Raw genomic sequence first — 19,976 nt, forward strand, 5'->3', positions numbered from 1 at the left:
AATGTGTTGTCGTCCCAACGTGGCGCTGACGTTCGACATTTATGGCCCTGCCCTGCAATGGCTTTTGCAATCCCACTGTTGAGAACCACTTCATGGACTCGTACAAAAAAAATGGGTAAACTTATGGCATAACATTGGTAGCAAAGTTTGAGTTCAATATTATGTTTGATGATAATATATACCACACACAAACATGATAACACAATAAAAGACATTGGCAAGGCAAAAAGAAATACCACATGCATTTTTGTATTCGAAACAAACAGCGTATACTCAAGGAAGTTTTGCAAATTTCATACAGTGCTATTTGGCTTGCAAATTCCACGCGTTAATTAATGCTCCTGATATTAAGCACACGCAAGTGGAATGGATACACATTTTCCAAGGAGCTTATGCAACGTGACCTGGTTTTAAGAGATGTGTTGATACTCCAGGGCAGTCTCAGCCAGTCTGTCACTTAGAACAAAAAAAAATAAACACGGTACTGGACTTGGTTGTTACCCTTTTTGTGGCATCCAAATCAGCAAAAGTATGACCTTATCCCAGTACAGGACTTGCAGTATCATCTTTGTTATTATGAATACGTTTTCTCATGACACTGTTTTTTCTACTTCCTTTTTACACATGCCAATACTGCATCTTTCTCATTCTCAGGTTTTTTCGGTAAAGTCACGTAGGTAAAAACATTAAAATTAATGAAAGTAAAATAAAACAAAACAAAAATAAAATTCACGACGTTTCGGAGGCAACACAAGTCTCCGTCATCAGGTGGGACCGTCACAGCCGAATTAGCTGCATCAAGCAGGTGGGACCGTCGTGTTTTGTTTTATTTTACTTTCATTAATTTTAATGTTTTTACCTACGTGACTTTACCGAAAAAACCTGAGAATATGAATCATTGCAGTCACGAAAGCTTCAAATCTAGAATGCATCTTTCTCGTCAAGTGGCCGAATATCTCAGGCAGTATCCTCACCAAAAGAGGGTTGGATAACAATAGGATTTCCGGAGTCAATTGTAATAATTGTTACCGTTCACATGTATCCTTTAGATAGGGCGTGTATTGCAACAAAAATACTATTGAAAGTTTGTGAGTGATATGATTTCACGACGATGCTGTACTTCTCAAAATAAAACTGATCTCGCACTCTCAACACGTGAAATCAGAGCGGCCTCGGTAATTTGACTGCATGTAAAGAAAATGTTTAAGAATGTTATCAGGACTGTTTATTCCTGGTATAATTTACTGTATTGTAGTACGTACACTTAGATTATGCTTTTTTAATCCCCTTGTTAAATTATGTAAGGGGACGGGGGTGTGGGTGTCTCCTCTGATTTGGTATCTCAGGGTCAGAGATAAATCCGGCCTCCCTGGATGTATATATAACCTTTCGTGTTAATTCCTGTGCTCACTAAGCCCCATGCTCCAGTGTTTAACTGTGTGTTGGGTGGGACACGTGTTTGCTCTGTACCCAGCACCAAGGGCATTGCAGTCACTGCTGGTGTCGTGGGTGTCCAGGCTCCCACAACATGTTTAGGTATGAATAAGAGCCATATCGGTGATTGCACCTTGGGCATGTGCGTACATGTTATGAAAGTGTGACTTTATTGGCTATACAAAAAAAGGCTTGTTAAAAAGACTCATACAGGTCATACATGTTGAGTTGACCCTTTATAGTGGGTTGACTTCCATTGCTATGGGGATTTGCTGAAGTACAAAGATGCAGTGTCCTTTCGTTTTTCTACAGTGTTTAAAATCAGTTTAACAACAATCACTGCATGGATTAGATGTTGGTTTAAGCTGTAGGCGCCGGTGTTGAGTTTAGAGGTATGGTACTTATTTTGTCTTTCCAAAAAACCCCTCCCGCCCTCATAAACACAGTGATTGATCATTTTAAAAACAGTATTCCTATGACTTCAGTATATAAAGTATACCGCATCAACATTACCCATTTTCAACAAAGACCACACACCAATATAGTAAACTCGTATACATGTATCTTTATAAAGTAAAGAGTGGTTGTGAAAGCATGTCTAAGTGCTAAACAATGTAAACTGCAGAGTCTATCATTTGTGCATTATGCTGGAGTATTGTATTGCATACGTTTTTTTACACTTTATGAAATTGGATACAAGGGGCCTTAAAATATTTGGCGATAACAGTGCGTGCAGGATTACTGCATATTTGTCGGTGGCGATGTGGTGCAGTAATGTACTTGGAAGTCCTTAGAGTTGTGATACTGTTTCTGAATGTACGTATTAATCGACATATTACCTTTTTCTCACACATAACCTTTTTGGTCTTCTCCATTAAGTCAACCACCTTGTTGCCCAGGAAATAATTACCACGTTACTGTGGTAACAATATTACTCTACTGTACTATAATGTTTGCCTTGATTCTCCAAGGTAGAGTCCTGGATTATGATGTGTGGTCGGTTACATTTGAGTTCTTGGCACGTGAAAAGAAACCTGAGTACCATCCCAACAGTTTTAGGGCATGCTTAGCTTGAATAATAATACATTATGATGGCAGATTGTGTAAAATGTGTGTCGTTAAACCTCCTCCACCCGACACAGCCAATTGAAAAAATTGTCACGTGAACTTGCCAATTGTATTCATGCACGTGTACCAGCACGCCAGGCTGTCTCGAGTCGTGCGTCGATGCTGACGAGCGAGTATGTAAACGCGACCGGGTACGGTATGTAGTCATGTACATGTATCTCGTGATCTGTAGAACGCTTTCCGTGGTCAGGCTGCGTCGCGTTGAGGATCATGTCTTTAGAACTGCTTTATGTGTTTAGCTTGTTGTCCTTGCCCCCCGCACCTCCGATTACCACGATTGGCTACGTACGGTGCCAAAGCAGTTCAACATTCATACGTTGGAGAGCAATATCACAGCATTTAACAATTGGGTACGACGTTTTGCTGATAGTTACAACCAGCATCATCAGGCAGAATCCAGAATTGTTTTAATGTACTGCAATCTTGGGCCTCAATTAGATATTGCGATGCGATCAATGTGTGCCCATAAAAGCAGGAAGGAATACTCAGATCGTAATGTTGTCGCATAAATTATGCTATTTTAGCTTACAATACAATGTATTAGATACGATAATATACATTTCGACTTAAAACTTTCGTGACTGCAGGAATTCATATGTTCTATCTATATGACTTTACCGAAATAACCAAAGAATACAGTAATATAAATTGAGGGTGGTTCAAAGGTCAATATGCTGAATTGGCACCGCTCTGAAAAATGGATGAATTAACCGTGCAACTCCTGGTTTTTGTGAGTAAAAACACGTGAATAGGAGGCCGTTCTGCAGATCTTGTAATCGGAAGCCATTTAGAATGGGGGAAAACAGGATAATCGCAAATAAGAATAGGACAACATAATATAAGAGTCACGATTTATGAGAGGTTTAAATTTACGGTCTTTTACTATACTTATGAAATACTAAATGCACACAATAGTGTATCTATGCTGTGAAGAAAAAGGACATGTCAATCACTCATTCCAACAAAATTAACTAAAAATTGGGGGTGTCTATTGATGTGAACAGGGAAACTTTTGATTTCAAATCACAGGACATTATAGAATGTGCCATAATTAACTTTCTTTTCAATGCCGTATGTATTAGTCCATACGAGTACATACTCGGTGTGCCATGTAAACATTATTGCTTTTAACAAGACAATTTAGCTGGAATGCTTTCCAAAATGCACAATTTCCATAGAAAATTGGTGGACATCATGTGTAAACATAGCAATGTTGGGACGGTGACATAATTATGGCAGTCACTGCTTTTGACCTCTAACCCACATTCCTATGTGTATGTGGGCTAAAGGTTAAAGGTATGTACACATGCCTTACCTTATCTTTGGATTTCCATACAGACTCCACACTTAAACTATGTAATACTGGAAAGTACTGCACGTATATTATTACATATAACAACTTTATTTGTATTATTTGGTATTCCTGCTCATGATTTTTTATGTTTATATTTGCGAATTGTTCTGTAGCACATTGAATTGTTGTGCATCTTTCCTTTAAATTTCGATGTAAAGCTTTCGTGACTGCAGGGATTCATCTTCTTGGTTCTTTCGGTAAAGTCACGTAGAATGGAAATAATAAAATAATAAAAAATAAAACAATAAAATAATTCTCACGACGTTTCGGCCACAACGTAAGCAGCCGTCGTCAGGTGAAGAACAGGTCTGTCGAGAAGACAGAGTATGAATGAATCTCTGTCTTCAACGACAGACCTGTTCTTCACCTGAGGACGGCTGCTTGCGTTGTGGCTGAAACGTCGTGAGAATTATTTTATTTTATTATTTCATCTTTCCTTTGTCAATCCACTGCTGTGAATGAGGGCCTCCTCACGCGCCGTGGGTTGTGGGGGATTAAACGACCAACACTGCATGGAATTTCAACCAAAGAAAACGCAACCAGGACGACATTCTATGAGCGGACATGTAGAGCCATGAGAGAGCAGTTAATGTCCAGTGAGATGGATGGTAGCAGAACTGAACTGAGGGATAAACAGCGTAGGCAGCACTTGCAATTCAGCAGTGGATAGGCAACGCCTGATGACAATGACTTCACCATGCTGAATACCAACATAGTGAAGGCGGGGAGTAGAGACGTGGGAGCATATACACTACAGTACAACATGGGATTTGTCTGTACTGCCTTCTGCCTACAAAAATATATCTACATTTCTACGGATAGTGCACTGTATAGACAATAACGACTCATAATGCATCTTAAATATCCTCTGCAACATATAATCTTACATGCAGAGTAAGTACTAATGCATATGATGCTTAAGCTAGATTCCCCATACATATGATGCTAAATCCCCAAACATTTATACAATGGGGATTAGATGTTAAGAATTGTGTTGGGCGTTTAACCAAACATGCATTTGTCTCCCAAAACATATACGGTACGTACGTACCTAAGTAATAAATGCATCATCAATCACATTTCCCCCTTCTTCTTGAAGCAGCAGCAAGCACACAGGCCCCGCATTCTTGCACACCCATGTGAGACGACCATCAACCCCACCCCCATTGCCGACGGCGAGCAGCCATTGACCTCCTATCCTCTCCTTCCCTGAGAGCCACAACCCCACCACCACCATCACCACCACACAAGCAGGGGAGTGGAGCTCCTCCTTCCCCAATAGCCACCACCACCACACAAGAATGGGAGTGGCGTTCCCCCACCCCTTCTTCTCCAATAGCTACAGCTCCACCACCACCACACAAGCAAGGGAGTGGAGCTGACACTCCTTCCCTAATAGCCACCACTACCATCACCACCATCACACAAGCAGGGGAGTGGAGCTCCCCCAACTCCTTTTGCCCAATAGCCACAACCCCACCACCATCACAATCACACAAGCAGGGGAGTGGAGCTCCTCCATCCCCAATAACCACAACCCCATCACCACCATCACCACCAGCAAGGGGAGTGGAGCTCCCCCACCCCCCCTCCTCCCCCCAATAACCACAACCCCATCACCACCATCACCACCACCACAAGCAGGGGAGTGGAGCTCCCCCACCCCCTCCTTCCCCAATAACCACAACCCCATCACCACCATCACCACCACCACAAGCAAGGGAGTGGAGCTCCCCCACCCCCTCCTTCCCCAATAACTACAACCCCATCACCACCATCACCACCACCACAAGCAAGGGAGTGGAGCTCCCCCACCCCCTCCTTCCCCAATAACCACAACCCCACCACCACCACCAGCAAGGGAGGGGAGCTCCCCCACCCCCCCTACTCCCCCAATAACCACAACCCCATCACCACCATCACCACCACCACAAGCAAGGGAGTGGAGCTCCCCCACCCCCTCCTTCCCCAATAACCACAACCCCACCACCACCACCAGCAAGGGAGTGGAGCTCCCCCACCCCCCTCCTTCCCGAAGAGTCCCAGCCACCACCACCACTATGATGATGACACACAGACAAGGGGCGTGGCTCCAGCTACTTGGGGGCGTGGCTCCAGCCATTTGGGGGCGTGGCCCCAGCTACTTGGGGGCGTGGCTCCAGCCACTTGGGGGCGTGGCTCACACTGCACATGGTCCCAGCAGCCGGCAGGCAGTGAGCAGGAGCCAGAGGGAGGACCTCCCTGGGCTTTGTTGGGCAGGTGATACTGCCCGGCTTGCTGCTCTCTTGTTATTGAGCTGTGCACATGCAAGAGACGAAGTTGTCTACGTTGTTGTGCTACAACTCAAGTGCCAGTGAAGCTCTAGTTTAAGGCTTTTTTTGAGTGACATTTGTGTGTGTGTGGGGGCTTCTTCTCTGAATCGTATCCAACTACATCGTGCGTAAAGTGCTGGTAAGTGTTTTAATGTTTCTACAATATTAACTTGGATCATACGTGCTGTAAAGTTGATACTGTTACTGGCAAGAGTACGATTTTCAACACGTTTTTGGACGAAATGGTTGGAACGGTACTGTTGAGTTAATGTGTGATGTCAACATCACTGTAATTGAGAATATAGACAATGGGTTAATGATGTACTTTGCGTTGGTTACATAACTGCGTGTCTCAACAGATGTGAATGGACTACTTTGTTGGTATTTCAAAGCCTATCGATAATGAGTAGCACGGGTTCAAACCGGCGGGTTGTTGCCATATTTAGTCATTAAATTTTGACTTTTAACTTTCGTAACCGCAGGAATTAATATTTCCTGGTTCTTTCGGTAAAGTCACGTAGATTAGAAAATAAAATAAAAAATAAAATGTAAAAAATATTTTCTATCTCCGTGACTTTACCGAAATCATCCAGAGTACGTTTAGTCATTAACGCATACAGCTGCTGAATTATTGACATCAACACGAGACATGCGCGTTGGTAAATATCTCCAAATGACAGTAAGAGGAGGACACGTGGACGATTCGAGAGAGAGAAGAGAAGAATCAACCCTTAGCAGCTGTTCCAAGCGATGCACAGCTGGACACAATAATTCCTTACACATGATGGGATGGGGGGGGTGCATCTCCTTGTGCATTGAAGGCCCCAATGGTCGGAAGCTGTTCATTGTAGACACAATGTGTGTGTTGTTTAATAACCACCTATTTCATTACAAAAGCTTAACGCGACAACTAAAACGACGTTTGCGCTATGTTCGTGTGTGTAGTGGGGAGCGGTGGTGCAGCGGTTAGCGCGCTACGAACCCGGCCACCCAGGTTCGATTCTCGCTCACGACCAACATCACAGTGACGATTATCGGAACCGGTCCCGGGCCTCCCCTAGGTCGACTCAGCCTCAAATGAGTACCCGGTGCGATGTGTAAACATGGCCAGTGGGGGAGACAAAGGCGGCCCGGCGTGGTGCTGACCACCCACCTCCTCGTGTGACCGTGCCGGTCTTAGGTGCTGCTAGCTAACAGCACTTGCCCCTACTGTCTGTCAAGGCTACACGGCGGAGGATCTTTGTCTTTGTGCCCGCAAAGGCAACCCAGTTTTGTTCGGCTAAAACATCACAGCCATTCCCATTGTTCACCAAAGTAGCCAAGGGAAGCCCTCTCTTGCCTCCCTTCCCCAAGCTACACGAGAACCTCGCCACAATTGTAGATAATTCCACATTCTGGCGAGGTCTCTAGGTGGGTTTCATTCATTAAGCGTGTGGAACTCTGCGTGGCTTATCTCTCTATAGAGATGTGTGTGTATGTGTTGTGTGTAAGGATAATGGTAGTAGCACGTTTGTGTTGTCCTGCGAATCGACTGTGTGGATCCACACACCCACGTGGTGGTTGTCTTTCCATAGCAAAAGGTGCATTGGAGAATGTATATGTCATGTTCCTGGTGAAGAAAAATAGGTCGTGCAATATCGTTAACTTAGAAAACAATGGCATGAAGCTTGCTGCAGTGATGTGTACGACTGTGTAACGAAATTGAGTCGTGATTCTTTCAACAAAAAAGTGCAAGCGCGTGCTAACGAAAACCCGGTTGTGTCACCACAGTACTGTGCGTATGGATGGTATCAGCATAGTGATGGGTGAAGCAAATTGATGGGTGAAGGATATTGATGGGTGAAGCATATTGGTGGGTGAAGGATATTGATGGGTGAAGCATATTGGTGGGTGAAGGATATTGATGGGTGAAGGGTATTGGTGGTATCAGCATATTTATGGGTGAAGGATATTGGTGGTATCAGCATATTGATGGGTGAAGGATTTTGGTGGTATCAGCATATTGATGGGTGAAGCATATTGGTGGGTGAAGGATATTGATGGGTGAAGCATATTGGTGGGTGAAGGATATTGATGGGTGAAGCATGCTGCTTTGAACCAAGCGACCCTAGTTCGATTGCCTGTCACGGCAAATATCGGTGGCGAGTACATCTGAAACGGCCCTGGGTCTCGCAATCCGCACTGACCAGCGTGGTGAAGTATGGTCACAGAACCCCCCCCCACTGTCAGGCTGACCTTGGGAAGGAGCCCTTCATCCAGCAGTGGATGGAACAAGGGTGGCGGGGAGACTTACATAGGTGGTGTACACATTGCATGTGTGTTATTAACACGGTGTATATTCTAGAACAATCTTGTGTGTGTGTATGTACAGGGTGCTCCAGATGTCTTGTGACCCCCCCTCCCCCATTTAATTATCTAAAACTTAATATATTTTTTAAAGTAAGGTTTATTTAAAAAAAATGAATAATTTAAAGGGAAAACATGTTAGGGTCATATTCTTGGTTCTTTCGGTAAAGTCACGTAGAAGGGAAACAATAAAATAATAAAAATGTAAACAATATATATTTTTTTATAAAACAATATTTTTTTTCTTCTTTTATTGTTTCGCTTCTACGTGACTTTACCGAAAGAACCAAGAATATGAATCCCTGCAGTCACGAAAGCTTTAAATCAAAATGTTAGGGTCAATTCATGGGGTAGGGGGGGGAGGGTCACAAGACATGTGGACCGATCCTGTACAGTGCTACAGTATTTAAGTGCTGCGATAATCCGTTTCTTAGGTTTATATAATTAACACTAATACAATATTGTATCAACACAGTGCTGTAATGGCATGTGCATACAGTGTTTTTATCGCAGTACACTTACAGTGCTTGGCATACGCAGCACAGAACGTTTACTGTCATTTATCCTCTTGGATGAGCCAAAGATCCCATGATGGAGCTGCTCACGCCCAGAGCTGTAAATGCTCTGTTAGTGCATTGTCTTTTGGTACTATAAGAATAGGTTTGACCCTTTTTGGCAATAAAACAGTAGGTGTTAAGATGTTCAAGCACCAAATAGAAACCTTTTGGCGAGTAATCACGTCTGCATTAACCACACACGCGTCTTGTAATGAACATGCAAAAAAAAACATGCTCTGGCAATGTGTATGGCATTGTCTTTGAAACTGATTGGTCATCACCAGAGACGGCCTTATTCTTCTTGGGGGTCTAGTCTCACTACTAGTGTTAGACCAGAGAATTGGCAAGAAAGATCCCGTGTTCTCTTTCTACTGTTCGCCTTTTTGCCATTGTCTGGTCTGGCACTGGTGAGACCTGGGCCCTAAAGAAGGCTGTCCTCTGACGCAGGCCAATCTGTTTGCAAGACTTTGCATTTATCATTTTTAGAGCATGTTTTTATTGGCATGCTCATCACAAGAAGCGTGTGTGGTTAATGCAGGCAGGTTTTCTATTTGGTGTTTGAACGTCTTAACACGTGCTTTATTGCCAGAGAGGGTATAAACCTATTCACATTTTTTTATACTTTGTTACTGGCAAAAAAGGTCCCATGTTGAGCCTAAAGGGACTTGGGAAAGGCTCCGATTTGAACCCCAATAAACAATGAACGCCACACCAACCAGGGTGTTGGTGGATTCCAGGATTTTAATGTGGATTTTTTAAATAAAACATGATAACCGTATGGTTGAAATTGGCTTTTGTCGAATTGGAGAAATGAAGAAACCACATTGTCCCCTGCGTGCCCAAAGACATTTTGTAAAGAGAAAGATCCCTCCCCTCCGTATAGCCTTAACAGACTGTAGGGGCAAGTGCTGTTAGCGAGCACCTATGAAGGCCGGCACTGTGGCACACGAGGGGGGTGGGTGGCCAGCACCACACCCGACCGCCTTTGTCTCCCCCCAGTGTCGATGTTTTTTTGACGCACCGCACCAGACACTCATTTTAGGCCGAGTCGACCTAGGGGAAAAGGCCCAGGACCGGTGGTGTTGGTGGCCGTGAGCGAGAATCAACCTCGGGTGGCCGGGTTCGTAGTTCAACGCGCTAACCACTGCGCCACCGTTCCACCACATCCTGTAGCAGGCACACACACACGTGATGTGCCATGTGGCATTGTGTTGTGTATTTTGCTTTTCACGATACATCTCGCAAAGGGGGCAAAAATATATTTTTTGGTGCGAAACCACGTTATGAACTAAACGATGCGTGGCGTATTCGGTTATCCGGAATGAAACGTGGTCCAAAAACACCGTGGTTTTGGCGAACGTTGTAAGGAGTGGCTTTTAAAAAGGGCATTTATATGAAATTCGAAGTGCTGTGAATCTGGCAAGGTGACAGTATATGCCGGTGCTAAGCTGCTCGGCTGTCTTATCGACTATAGATTAACACTGTACAGTGATTAAAGTCCCATTGTTTTCAAGCCGCATCTTTGAAATCCATTGGCATGATTTAAAGACGATGCTTGTTGGGCCCAAAAAAAGGAATCCAATTACGTAACTTGCTTGCTATGTCAAGATAACCATCATTTCTTTATTTTTTAAACGGGTTTGACGGGTTATCGTCTCCCAGTGAATATTTTGCTGTGTAGTGGTTTAAAGAATTAGGGTATGTAAAAGTGACACGTGCTTTTTCAACCTTAAACGTTCACTTCCCCTTCAGGTGTGGCATTATTGCTGTTTATAATCCAAATACCGGGACCCGTTTATGATCCAAATACGGACAGTGAATATGAAGAATAAAGTTTAGTAGCGAACATCTGCTCTGGTAATACAGCACACCGTGCTTATGCAGTCATTGATGTGTCTTTAGCAATGACTGGTACATTGGTGATTGTGTAAAGAAAATGAACCGTTCCTGGTGGGTCGTTGCGTTTGTGCTCGTATTCAACATTAACAAGCATATGGCATTATTACAAGCGTGCAGTTCTCTGCAAGGCACGGGAACCTCGATTCCCTTGTGTCAACAATGAAATTAACAATGCAACAGCTATAAGCGAGCCCAACATACAAATACAACAAGGGAGTTGTGCAATGGAGTTGTTCTTGAGTGTAACAACCACGGGCACTGAATCGTTAAAGCGTTCATAACGAAACCCCACCAGACAAAATGGAAGTTTTAAGTGACACTCCTCTTTCTGAGACCTCAAAGTGGCAGCAAAATCCCTCCTCATTCGTGTTCATCCGCAGGTAACTTTGCGACTAATGTTTTTCTCCGAATGATGCGATCCGCCGAGAAGGTCACCCTCGTCATCAGCAGGGGATGTGAGAAGGGGGTGTGTCCCCTGTACAGCACCATAGACCCGAATATAATATCTCGTGCGGTATCACTCAGCATTTCAGGACATTTAACACTTGAAATGCATTCTCAGATATTGTAAATGCATTCTGAGATGTTGTAATGTATATGCCGACTGCTGTAGCATCTAAAGAGAATGTTTTAATGCTAATAAGAAAGGAAACTTCAGTTTACAAACAATGTGTACATTCCAAACTCGGTGCCCTGCCCACCTGATTGTGATCATTGGCCCCGGCTGGCTCAGCCAGCCTTTCCACATTCTCCCCATACCTTACTGCTAAATGCTTCTGCACAAACAGCTTGAATGGTGTGCTGCTACTTTGCTCGCCGTAATCATGCTCTTCATGCTGACGTGGTCTTTAAACATTGTGGACGAAAATGGCCGAGTTAGTGCCAGTTTTGGTAATTTAGGCGATGTAGCCATACCCTCCCCCATATACCCTCCCAAGATTCGGGCATTTACAGCACAGGGTACTCCAGATGTCTTCTAACCCCCACAATTAATTGACCCCGAATTTTTTTCACTTTGCGTATTCATTTCTGTTTTCACACCCATTGGTATACAAACAAATATTACGTTTTGGAGAATTAAATGGGGGGTCACAAGACATCTGGACCAGCCTGTACTTGCCTGGGCTGTATGTTGTAGCTGTTATGCTTGAGTGATATCTTAAGACCAACACCTCGTTGACGTACTGTCGATGCGTTCCATTTCCTTGGCCACCACTCCTTCGTAGTTCCTTCTCAAGAAAGATTGATGGCGGACGATCAAGAGTAACGCGTCTTAACAGTCAAATATGATGTCCAAACGACGGCTATATTAACAAAAATATACCATTGAGGACAAACGCATGTTGGAAAGCGTTACGGAGCTCATAAATATGTAGATTTTCTTTGTTTTGGAATATTGCCATTTCCACTGTTTCATTGCATTGTTGAAACATTTGAAACAGCATGGTGTGCCACCAGTGGGTTGACACTTTAAGGTGCCATGTATTGCTTTTTCATTTAAGTGCTGAAAATGTGTGGTCTGTACAGTATATTATTGTGATGGAGATTGTGAGTTAATTAATTGTAGGGTAAATGACTTGATATTTAGATATCAAGAGAGCTAATGTCCTGTGTGAATTTTATTTCGCATATTTTTCTACTTTAATATTTTAACAAGCAATATGCTCCGACGGTTAATTTTAATCCACGTTTCCCGGCAAAACTGTCAAACATTTTGGTATAAACCGCAGCCTTGCATATTTCAATTGAGCCTTAGTTTCATTTGTGACGTTCATAGACGCTAAAAAAAAATCTGTTTAACTTACTGTACGGTATTATGTTTCGTGTTTGGAGAATTGATATCTTATATAAGGTGGCTTCAGGAACACCCAATTAGACCCACTGACATTCAATTGTAGTACTGTTGCTCCGCACTATTATTTGAACCGTAGCAACAATCGTGAAGTAAGACATGGCCAACCATGAGTGTAGATGCATTGATTTTCAAAGTGAACAATCAAGATGTACTGTAATATCTTTGAACTTCTTTCGCGCCGTACGTAGCAAACCATGCTAACAAACCATGCTAACCGGAGGTGTGGGGGAATGACAACAAACAACACAAAGCAGTTAGAAAGAAATGAGTTTTCAATCTAATGGAGGGTAAAGATCAGTTTTCTGTTTGTTTTCATTGAAAAAACTATCTTTCACATCAGCTGCATTCTCATGCAAACCTTGGGTTCTTTTGACATATGAATGAGACTTTACAGAATTGCACGTTGGAGGTGCATTTAACTGTAAACTTTAAAGCAGTCGTGGTAAGGGTGAGCAGGTGACAAGGGGTGAGGTTGGGGGGAAGGGAAAGTCGATAGTTGGCACAGCCATATTGAGGATTGACAGCCATATGGAGGAGACAATTCATATTTTCATCCACTTGTATAACTATTCAAAATGAGAGTTATGCACTTATTCTTTTGCATTTAATTTGATCCATGCGATGGTATCATGGAGTTGCATTATTACGTGTGCACTATGTGAAGACCAAAAAATAGTTAAGTACCATACCTGTACTGGTTCTATAAAACGGTTGTGTATTTCCCAACCAGTCAACATTCATGAGATATATTCTTTTGTACTGTAGTTTTCACCAACATTTAAGTTTTAAGTGTAACTTTATTCTCGTGGTATTTCCACCTGAACTTTGGTCAGATAACGATTAAAAGTTGGCCGGATAATTATAACTCAGAATAATGTTTTGGTTGTAGTTCTGGGAACTTCCAGAACTTTTCTTAACAGTAGACGTTGCCCGGGTTTTTGTGAGGGAGAGAGTTGGTGTTCATTGTCGTCCCCATTGCCATGCAGGGCCAGCGTGCTTTGTCACAATGGCGGAGGCCCATCAGGCCGTGGCGTTCCAGTTTACGGTGACCCCTGAGGGTATTGACCTACGTCTGAGCCATGAGGCCCTCAATCAGGTCTTCAAGTCTGGGGTGCGCTCCTGGAAAAAACGTGCTCTTCGCCTCAAGGTGAGCCATTGAAGATAAGGTTCCCAAAGTAAAACATATATATCGGAAATTGACAATGAGGATAAGGTTGAAATCTTTAAAGCATTAAGTTTAGGTGTATGTTCAATAAAATAGTTTTGTAATGGATTATGTAGTGTACTGCATGTAAGTTCACAATTACAGATCAATGTTTTTAGTAACGCAAGCTTAAATTTGAAAAGTGCAGATGGCTATTTAACAGTCATTGTAATTCAAATGAGGGCATTCAGATGAGGCTTGGTGTAACTTCTGCCTGAAAGTATTATAAGTGAATTAGCATTTTCTATAGCTCGTGATAAGATATATATGAGAGAATGCTGGAAATAAATGCAGGTTTCTTTGAATCGGCACTTAGCTTTGTTATATAAACAGAGGACCATCTCTATATACAGTACTGGGTTTTGTGTCATCCATTGAGTGAGCATGGTGTTGACTGTCAATGAAAGTAAGCTGTCTGCTATAAAGCAGAGGTTAATTACCCTTTGACGACATAATTATTTAATAATAGGACACTGCGACTGAGTCCACGTTTCTGTCTTGATTTATCACTTTCCACAACAGAACAACATTGTGTCAGGAATGTATCCAGCAACTCCATCCAGCTGGCTGTTCGTGGTGGTGGCAATCATGGCCACCAAGTACGCACGGATGGAGCCTTCCCTGGGCATGATTGACACCATCCAGCAGAGCCTTCCCACCACGTCAGTGACATCATGCACCACGCGAATCATGTTACAAACTACACAAGTCTGCTCTCCATAACTGGTTGTGAAAACACTATGGTACTAAATGGGCTTTTTACTTGATTCTAAATATATGGCATTGTTCAAACCCAACTGATGTTCCAAAGGTGAACTGGCATTTTCGGGGTTACAATTTAAAAAAAAACATTGCTGTGTCCTTGATGTTTGTGGATACATTGATCATCGTAAGATATTGTAGTTTGCAAATGTTCCACTGATGTGTTAATGTTATTGAAAATAAGCCAATCTTATTTTTGTAATCTCAAGTATATTTTGATGCTGTCATTTCTTGCTGTTTTGTGAGCAGCGAATATCTGTCTCGGGACAGCAAGGATGTGCTCAGTGGGCTCCTGTTGGCTACTGGACTGTGGATGGGGCTTATTATAGCTCTCAGACAGTTCCTCAAGCTGCTGCTCTCCTACCACAGCTGGATGCTGCAGAGACACAAAAAAATGTCTCTTTCCACTAAAATCTGGATGGTGGGTAGTTAATCTTTGACACTTGCTTCAATTAAATACATCTCAACTGCATATGGGCAATATAATAACTGCTTGCATGCATTTGAGTTTAATGTTATTGCTTTGTTATGAAGAAGCAGTGTTATTTTAGCATTTGGTAAGAATACACTGGCTGTTCATATGAAATAATGAATCCACTTGTTGCGCCATCAGTTTTCTTTGCTATCCAGGTACTATTACATTGGTAAAGGATATAATCAGCCTTGACCTTACCTTGACAACTCCCTCTATTACTGTAGAGTGCAGTGCTTTATTTATGAACTTACTGCTGAATTTAGTATTGAATAGAACAGAACTTTGCATCAAAGGAGTATGACTACGCAGCTGCCGGACTAGCGCAGAGACTGCGATGGTGAGAGCCTTGCAGGAGATCGGCCATGTGGTCGGATGACGTAGAGAGATGATGGCGAGCAGCGACACAGCCAGGACCCGCAACAGCACCGAACCTTTGGATCGGTCCCCCTTATATACGCTCCAGCGTGGCCAAGCCCCGCCTCTGGCCACGCCCCCTTCTAGAACCGTCGAGCAGGTTCCCGGAGCTTCTCGACTGACTCCGCCTTTCACCTTTACCCCAGATATGCCCTCCTCATAATTAAGCATTATGTAATGTACCCACAAGCCCGATTACCCCTTCAGGCCGATAGGTGGCACCCTGTCATTACATATGGATTAACGGCTTGTACATGTATGTACGAGTTTGAGTGCACTCAAGCTAATGCATAATTTATCATTAAAAACGTGTGCAACCAGACAAAGGTTTGCCAGCTATTCACCAGGTGCAAACATTTTATTGTAGGCCAACAACGTGACTGACATATCACCTTGTCTAGACATATTCCACGTGTGAAAACATTGCTATTGGGTTAAAGGCTACACGGGGGGGGTGGGATAGTTGATGGGGATGATGCTAACTGCGTTTTCTTGCAGGGATTGGTTCAACTGTTCTGCTCCCGAAAGGCCATGCTGTACAGCCACCAGGCATCACTCCCACGGCTCTTCGTTCCCACCATCCCTGACACCATGCGCCGTGTAAGAACACTTGCCTTAAATCCAACGTCTGTGGGATGAGCTATTTTAGATAGCTGCATTTGCTACATATGCACAGGCATTACTGCTTCTACATGGATATTTGCTGGTTATTCAACCAGTATCCCTGATTTTTTTTGAGGCAAGCCAATCTATTTGATCACTTCATTTGCAGCTAGTGGCAGAGTAAAATATTTTGAAACCTGTTGTGAAATGTGCTAACCTATATTCATGATAAACGAAGCCGTGGAAATGCAAGGCTTCTTTTCAACTGTTGCTTAGGGTTGTGGTAACAATTCGTTTGCCAATAGAAAATGTAGTTCATTATCAACTTAACATTTTTTATCAAACCGCAGTTTTTAACCATCTTCATCCACTGTCTTTATGCTGTTTAGTTACATGCATAATTATGGTTGTAGGAATTAATGCATTGTTATAGAAAGCCCATTTATTTATGTACTGTAATATTATTTGCTTGTTTTGGCTTCAACAGTTAAACAGAAAATGGTAGGAGACGAGGCAAAGTTTTGTTTTGCAAGCATGGAGTTTCCTTGTTAACATCATGTGACACAAGTGTTGTGTGTGCTGTGTCTTACTGGTCTCCTGCAGTACCTCGAGTCTGTGCGTCCGCTGATGGACGATGAGAAGTTTGAGCGAACGCAGGCACTGGCGACAGATTTTCAGAACACCCTGGCGCCCAAACTGCAGTGGTACCTCAAGCTGAAGTCCTGGTGGGCCTCCAACTACGTGAGTCTCGGCATCATTGCGTTTATTTTACACGCTTTCTTTTAACTCACTCTGTCTGTTGTCGTTGTTGTATCCTCAAATCTTGTAACTCAATTTTAACCCACTTCCCAATGTGGTATCGACTGCAAACTTGGTATACTTACGTCATACTGATGACAATACTATATTCTATCATAAAAAAAAGAAAATAGAGATTTTTTTAAACATTCTTTTTTATATGTTATGTTTCGGCTTGGGTCTAATTGTCCACAGTCAACTGACGTTGGCTGTAATTGGCCACGGTCCCTTACGTTATGGCAAGCCTCGGGCCACTACCTAGAGTCGTGGAGTTCTGCCATTACTAGTACATTTCATGAAAGCGTGTTTATTTATATACCGGCAAAAGGCAGTGGCAGTGTTTTTCTTGTATTAAAAAAAAAGTGTACTTTGGCTAACAGTGGTTTATTGTCATAGAGTGGAATGGGCTGTTTTTGTACATGATGTTTCATCTAGGTGAGTGACTGGTGGGAGGAGTACATCTACCTCCGTGGCCGTGGACCCATCATGGTCAACAGCAACTACTATGGCATGGTGACTGCACACTCGCTGACCTTTTAGTGCACCTGGTGGCATGGTCGGGCAGATGTATACAAGTGCTGTGACCAAATCTATGTGACTACCAAAGTAAAATTAAGCAATAAATGGGCTTGCTTGGAAATAATAATAGTTGTTGAGCACTTAGTCTCATAAGAATTCACATGGGAGAGGTAACATTCAAATGATATACACTTGTGTGGCATTTGACTACGTCAATGCTCATCAGCAAATCAATCATAGTAATTACATGAAAGTGAACATGCACTGTAATATAATGTTAATGATTATCTTTAATAAGTTATGCGCTATTATCATAGCATTAAATGAACATAATTGTATCAAAAACAATAAGAAATAATAACGCATCGAGCCTGAATTTTTAAAGTTCGTAGTATTACATTTTATAATCTGAAAACAGCACTGGTGATATCAAAATAAAGGAATTGCAGCATTGCGTCTGAAATATAGTTGTCCATTCAGGAGGCAGCGTATTTGACACGCATCCCTCTTCCCCTTTACTGCCACAGGACTTCCTGTATGTGACACCAACGAGCATCCAGGCTGCACGTGCTGGAAATGTGGTGTATGCCATTCTCATGTACCGCAAAAAGCTGGAACTGGAGGAACTCCAACCGGTTTGTGGCTCATACATACTCTCCTTCTCTTGCTCCTTGTGTTCTACATTATTCATTCACTTATCTGCTGGTGCCCTCTTCTCTGTCAGCCTCTAATTGTCTCCTTTTTTTCCTCTTGTTGTCCCCTCTATTGTTTTCATAGCTGCTTATTTCTTGTCCCCTCTATCATTTCCCCTTTCGTTTACCGCTTACTTTGTTTTCTCTGACCATTCTTTTGTTTATGGAGAATTTGATATTGCTGCGTAGGTTTTTGTGTATGTGCTGTGTAGCTGTCGGATGTGTTTCCGGGTTGTGACGTGTTGTTTGACATGATATCAGACGTTTCGCTCCATATGCTGGCAGCTTGTATTTAAAAAGTTCCCATCACGTGGGACCAAACGTTGAACATCATAGCAAACCACGTGGTACAACCCGAAAACATATTGGACAATTGTAAGATCGTCGAAGATTGCTTGGAAGTATTTTACTTATAAATATCATGAGCTGAAGCAGCTGAATAAGTTCTTGGCAATAGGCATTGTGTGGGATTGGCTGAGTTAGTTTATGCGATGAACAGAACGGCCAGATACATAAGAGAAACCAAATGGACTCGATGACCCTCTGGAAAATGATGAAGCATTATCTTCTATTCTTCTTCATTGCCACCCATATTTATTCATTGTCCTTTTGTCTATTCATAAACACAGGCCACTCATGTGTGTCACCTATATTTGACTTCATTAGCAAATGTAATGTGCTACACTCATGTAGTGTACAACTCCGTTTTTATTACATTTCTCATGTAATTAAAAATATCTGTTACAAACACCTCCCCCTGCCCACACTTATGAAATAACACCCGTTCCCAATAAATGAAGGGGAAATTAGTGTTGTAATGTTTGTCAATATTGACTCAACATTTCGCAAATGACTTGGAATCTCATTACCTCTGTTCATAACTATATAATCGGTAGGTGGAAACTCGGGTTTATTGTGACGTTTCCTTCGGTTGCGAATTAGGTGACTCAACCCTCAATATCATTGTGGTATGCCAGTACAGCTGACATTGCAGCACAGAATAATGTGGGTGAATGTGGATTGGCCTTTGGACGTATTTGGAAAGTGTAAATGGGCGACAACGCCTGTGCACTTGAGAGCAATGTTGTTTTCATTGCGCTGGCAGGGCATGTTTGTCTAAATATTTTCTTCTCTTTTGCACCCGGCGAGAAGCAGTGTAGCTAAAGCTTTATTTGTAACATATATATTGTGTCCTTTTGAAAACATTTTGTTCCAGTTCATTGTGTGCTTTTCTAGGCCGAAATATTTTTGTATATGAAGAAGTGTCCTTTCTCTCTTGTGAACCCACCCCATAGCGCCCTTGGAAGCATTTCACACATTACATGAAAAAAGCAACACACTTGCTTTTATACTCTTTGGCTCTTTCGGTAAAGTCGCGTAGATAGAAAATTAATAGATAGATAATAATAGTGCGTCAGCAGTTCTTCTGCTGTGTTTGTCTCACCTGATGACGGTTGTTTGTGTTGCGATCGAAACGTCGTGATCTATAAATTTTTTGTCTACGTGACTTTACCGAAAGAACCAAATAGTATGGATTCCTGCAGTCACGAAAGCTTCAAATCAAGATTGACACTTGTTTTTGTTTGTGATATTGTTTTTGAATGTAACGTTAAGGAAAAATATC

General features: G+C 42.5%; 1 protein-coding gene across 3 annotated transcripts in view; it reads left to right on the forward strand.

Annotated features, from left to right (window-relative positions):
* The first annotated feature begins 6,108 nt into the window (after nt 1–6,108).
* LOC144720251 (carnitine O-palmitoyltransferase 1, liver isoform-like) overlaps nt 6,109–19,976 on the forward strand; it is a 42,057-nt gene continuing 28,189 nt past the window's right edge. The window contains exons 1-8 of one of the 3 annotated variants that reach the window (XM_078596832.1): nt 6,109–6,367; nt 13,872–14,032; nt 14,612–14,751; nt 15,101–15,272; nt 16,239–16,340; nt 16,947–17,084; nt 17,577–17,654; nt 18,188–18,295. In XM_078596832.1, coding sequence (XP_078452958.1) covers nt 13,892–14,032; nt 14,612–14,751; nt 15,101–15,272; nt 16,239–16,340; nt 16,947–17,084; nt 17,577–17,654; nt 18,188–18,295 — 879 coding nt within the window. In that variant the 5' untranslated portion in view covers nt 6,109–6,367; nt 13,872–13,891. Of the gene's footprint in view, nt 6,368–7,507; nt 7,639–10,228; nt 10,252–13,871; nt 14,033–14,611; nt 14,752–15,100; nt 15,273–16,238; nt 16,341–16,946; nt 17,085–17,576; nt 17,655–18,187; nt 18,296–19,976 lie in introns of those variants that run through there. The other 2 variants (XM_078596833.1, XM_078596834.1) reach the window with 2 other exon arrangements.

The sequence above is a fragment of the Lampetra planeri genome, chromosome 8 (assembly GCF_965212315.1).
Source record: "Lampetra planeri chromosome 8, kcLamPlan1.2.h2, whole genome shotgun sequence".
NCBI classification, from domain to species: Eukaryota; Metazoa; Chordata; class Hyperoartia; order Petromyzontiformes; family Petromyzontidae; genus Lampetra; species Lampetra planeri.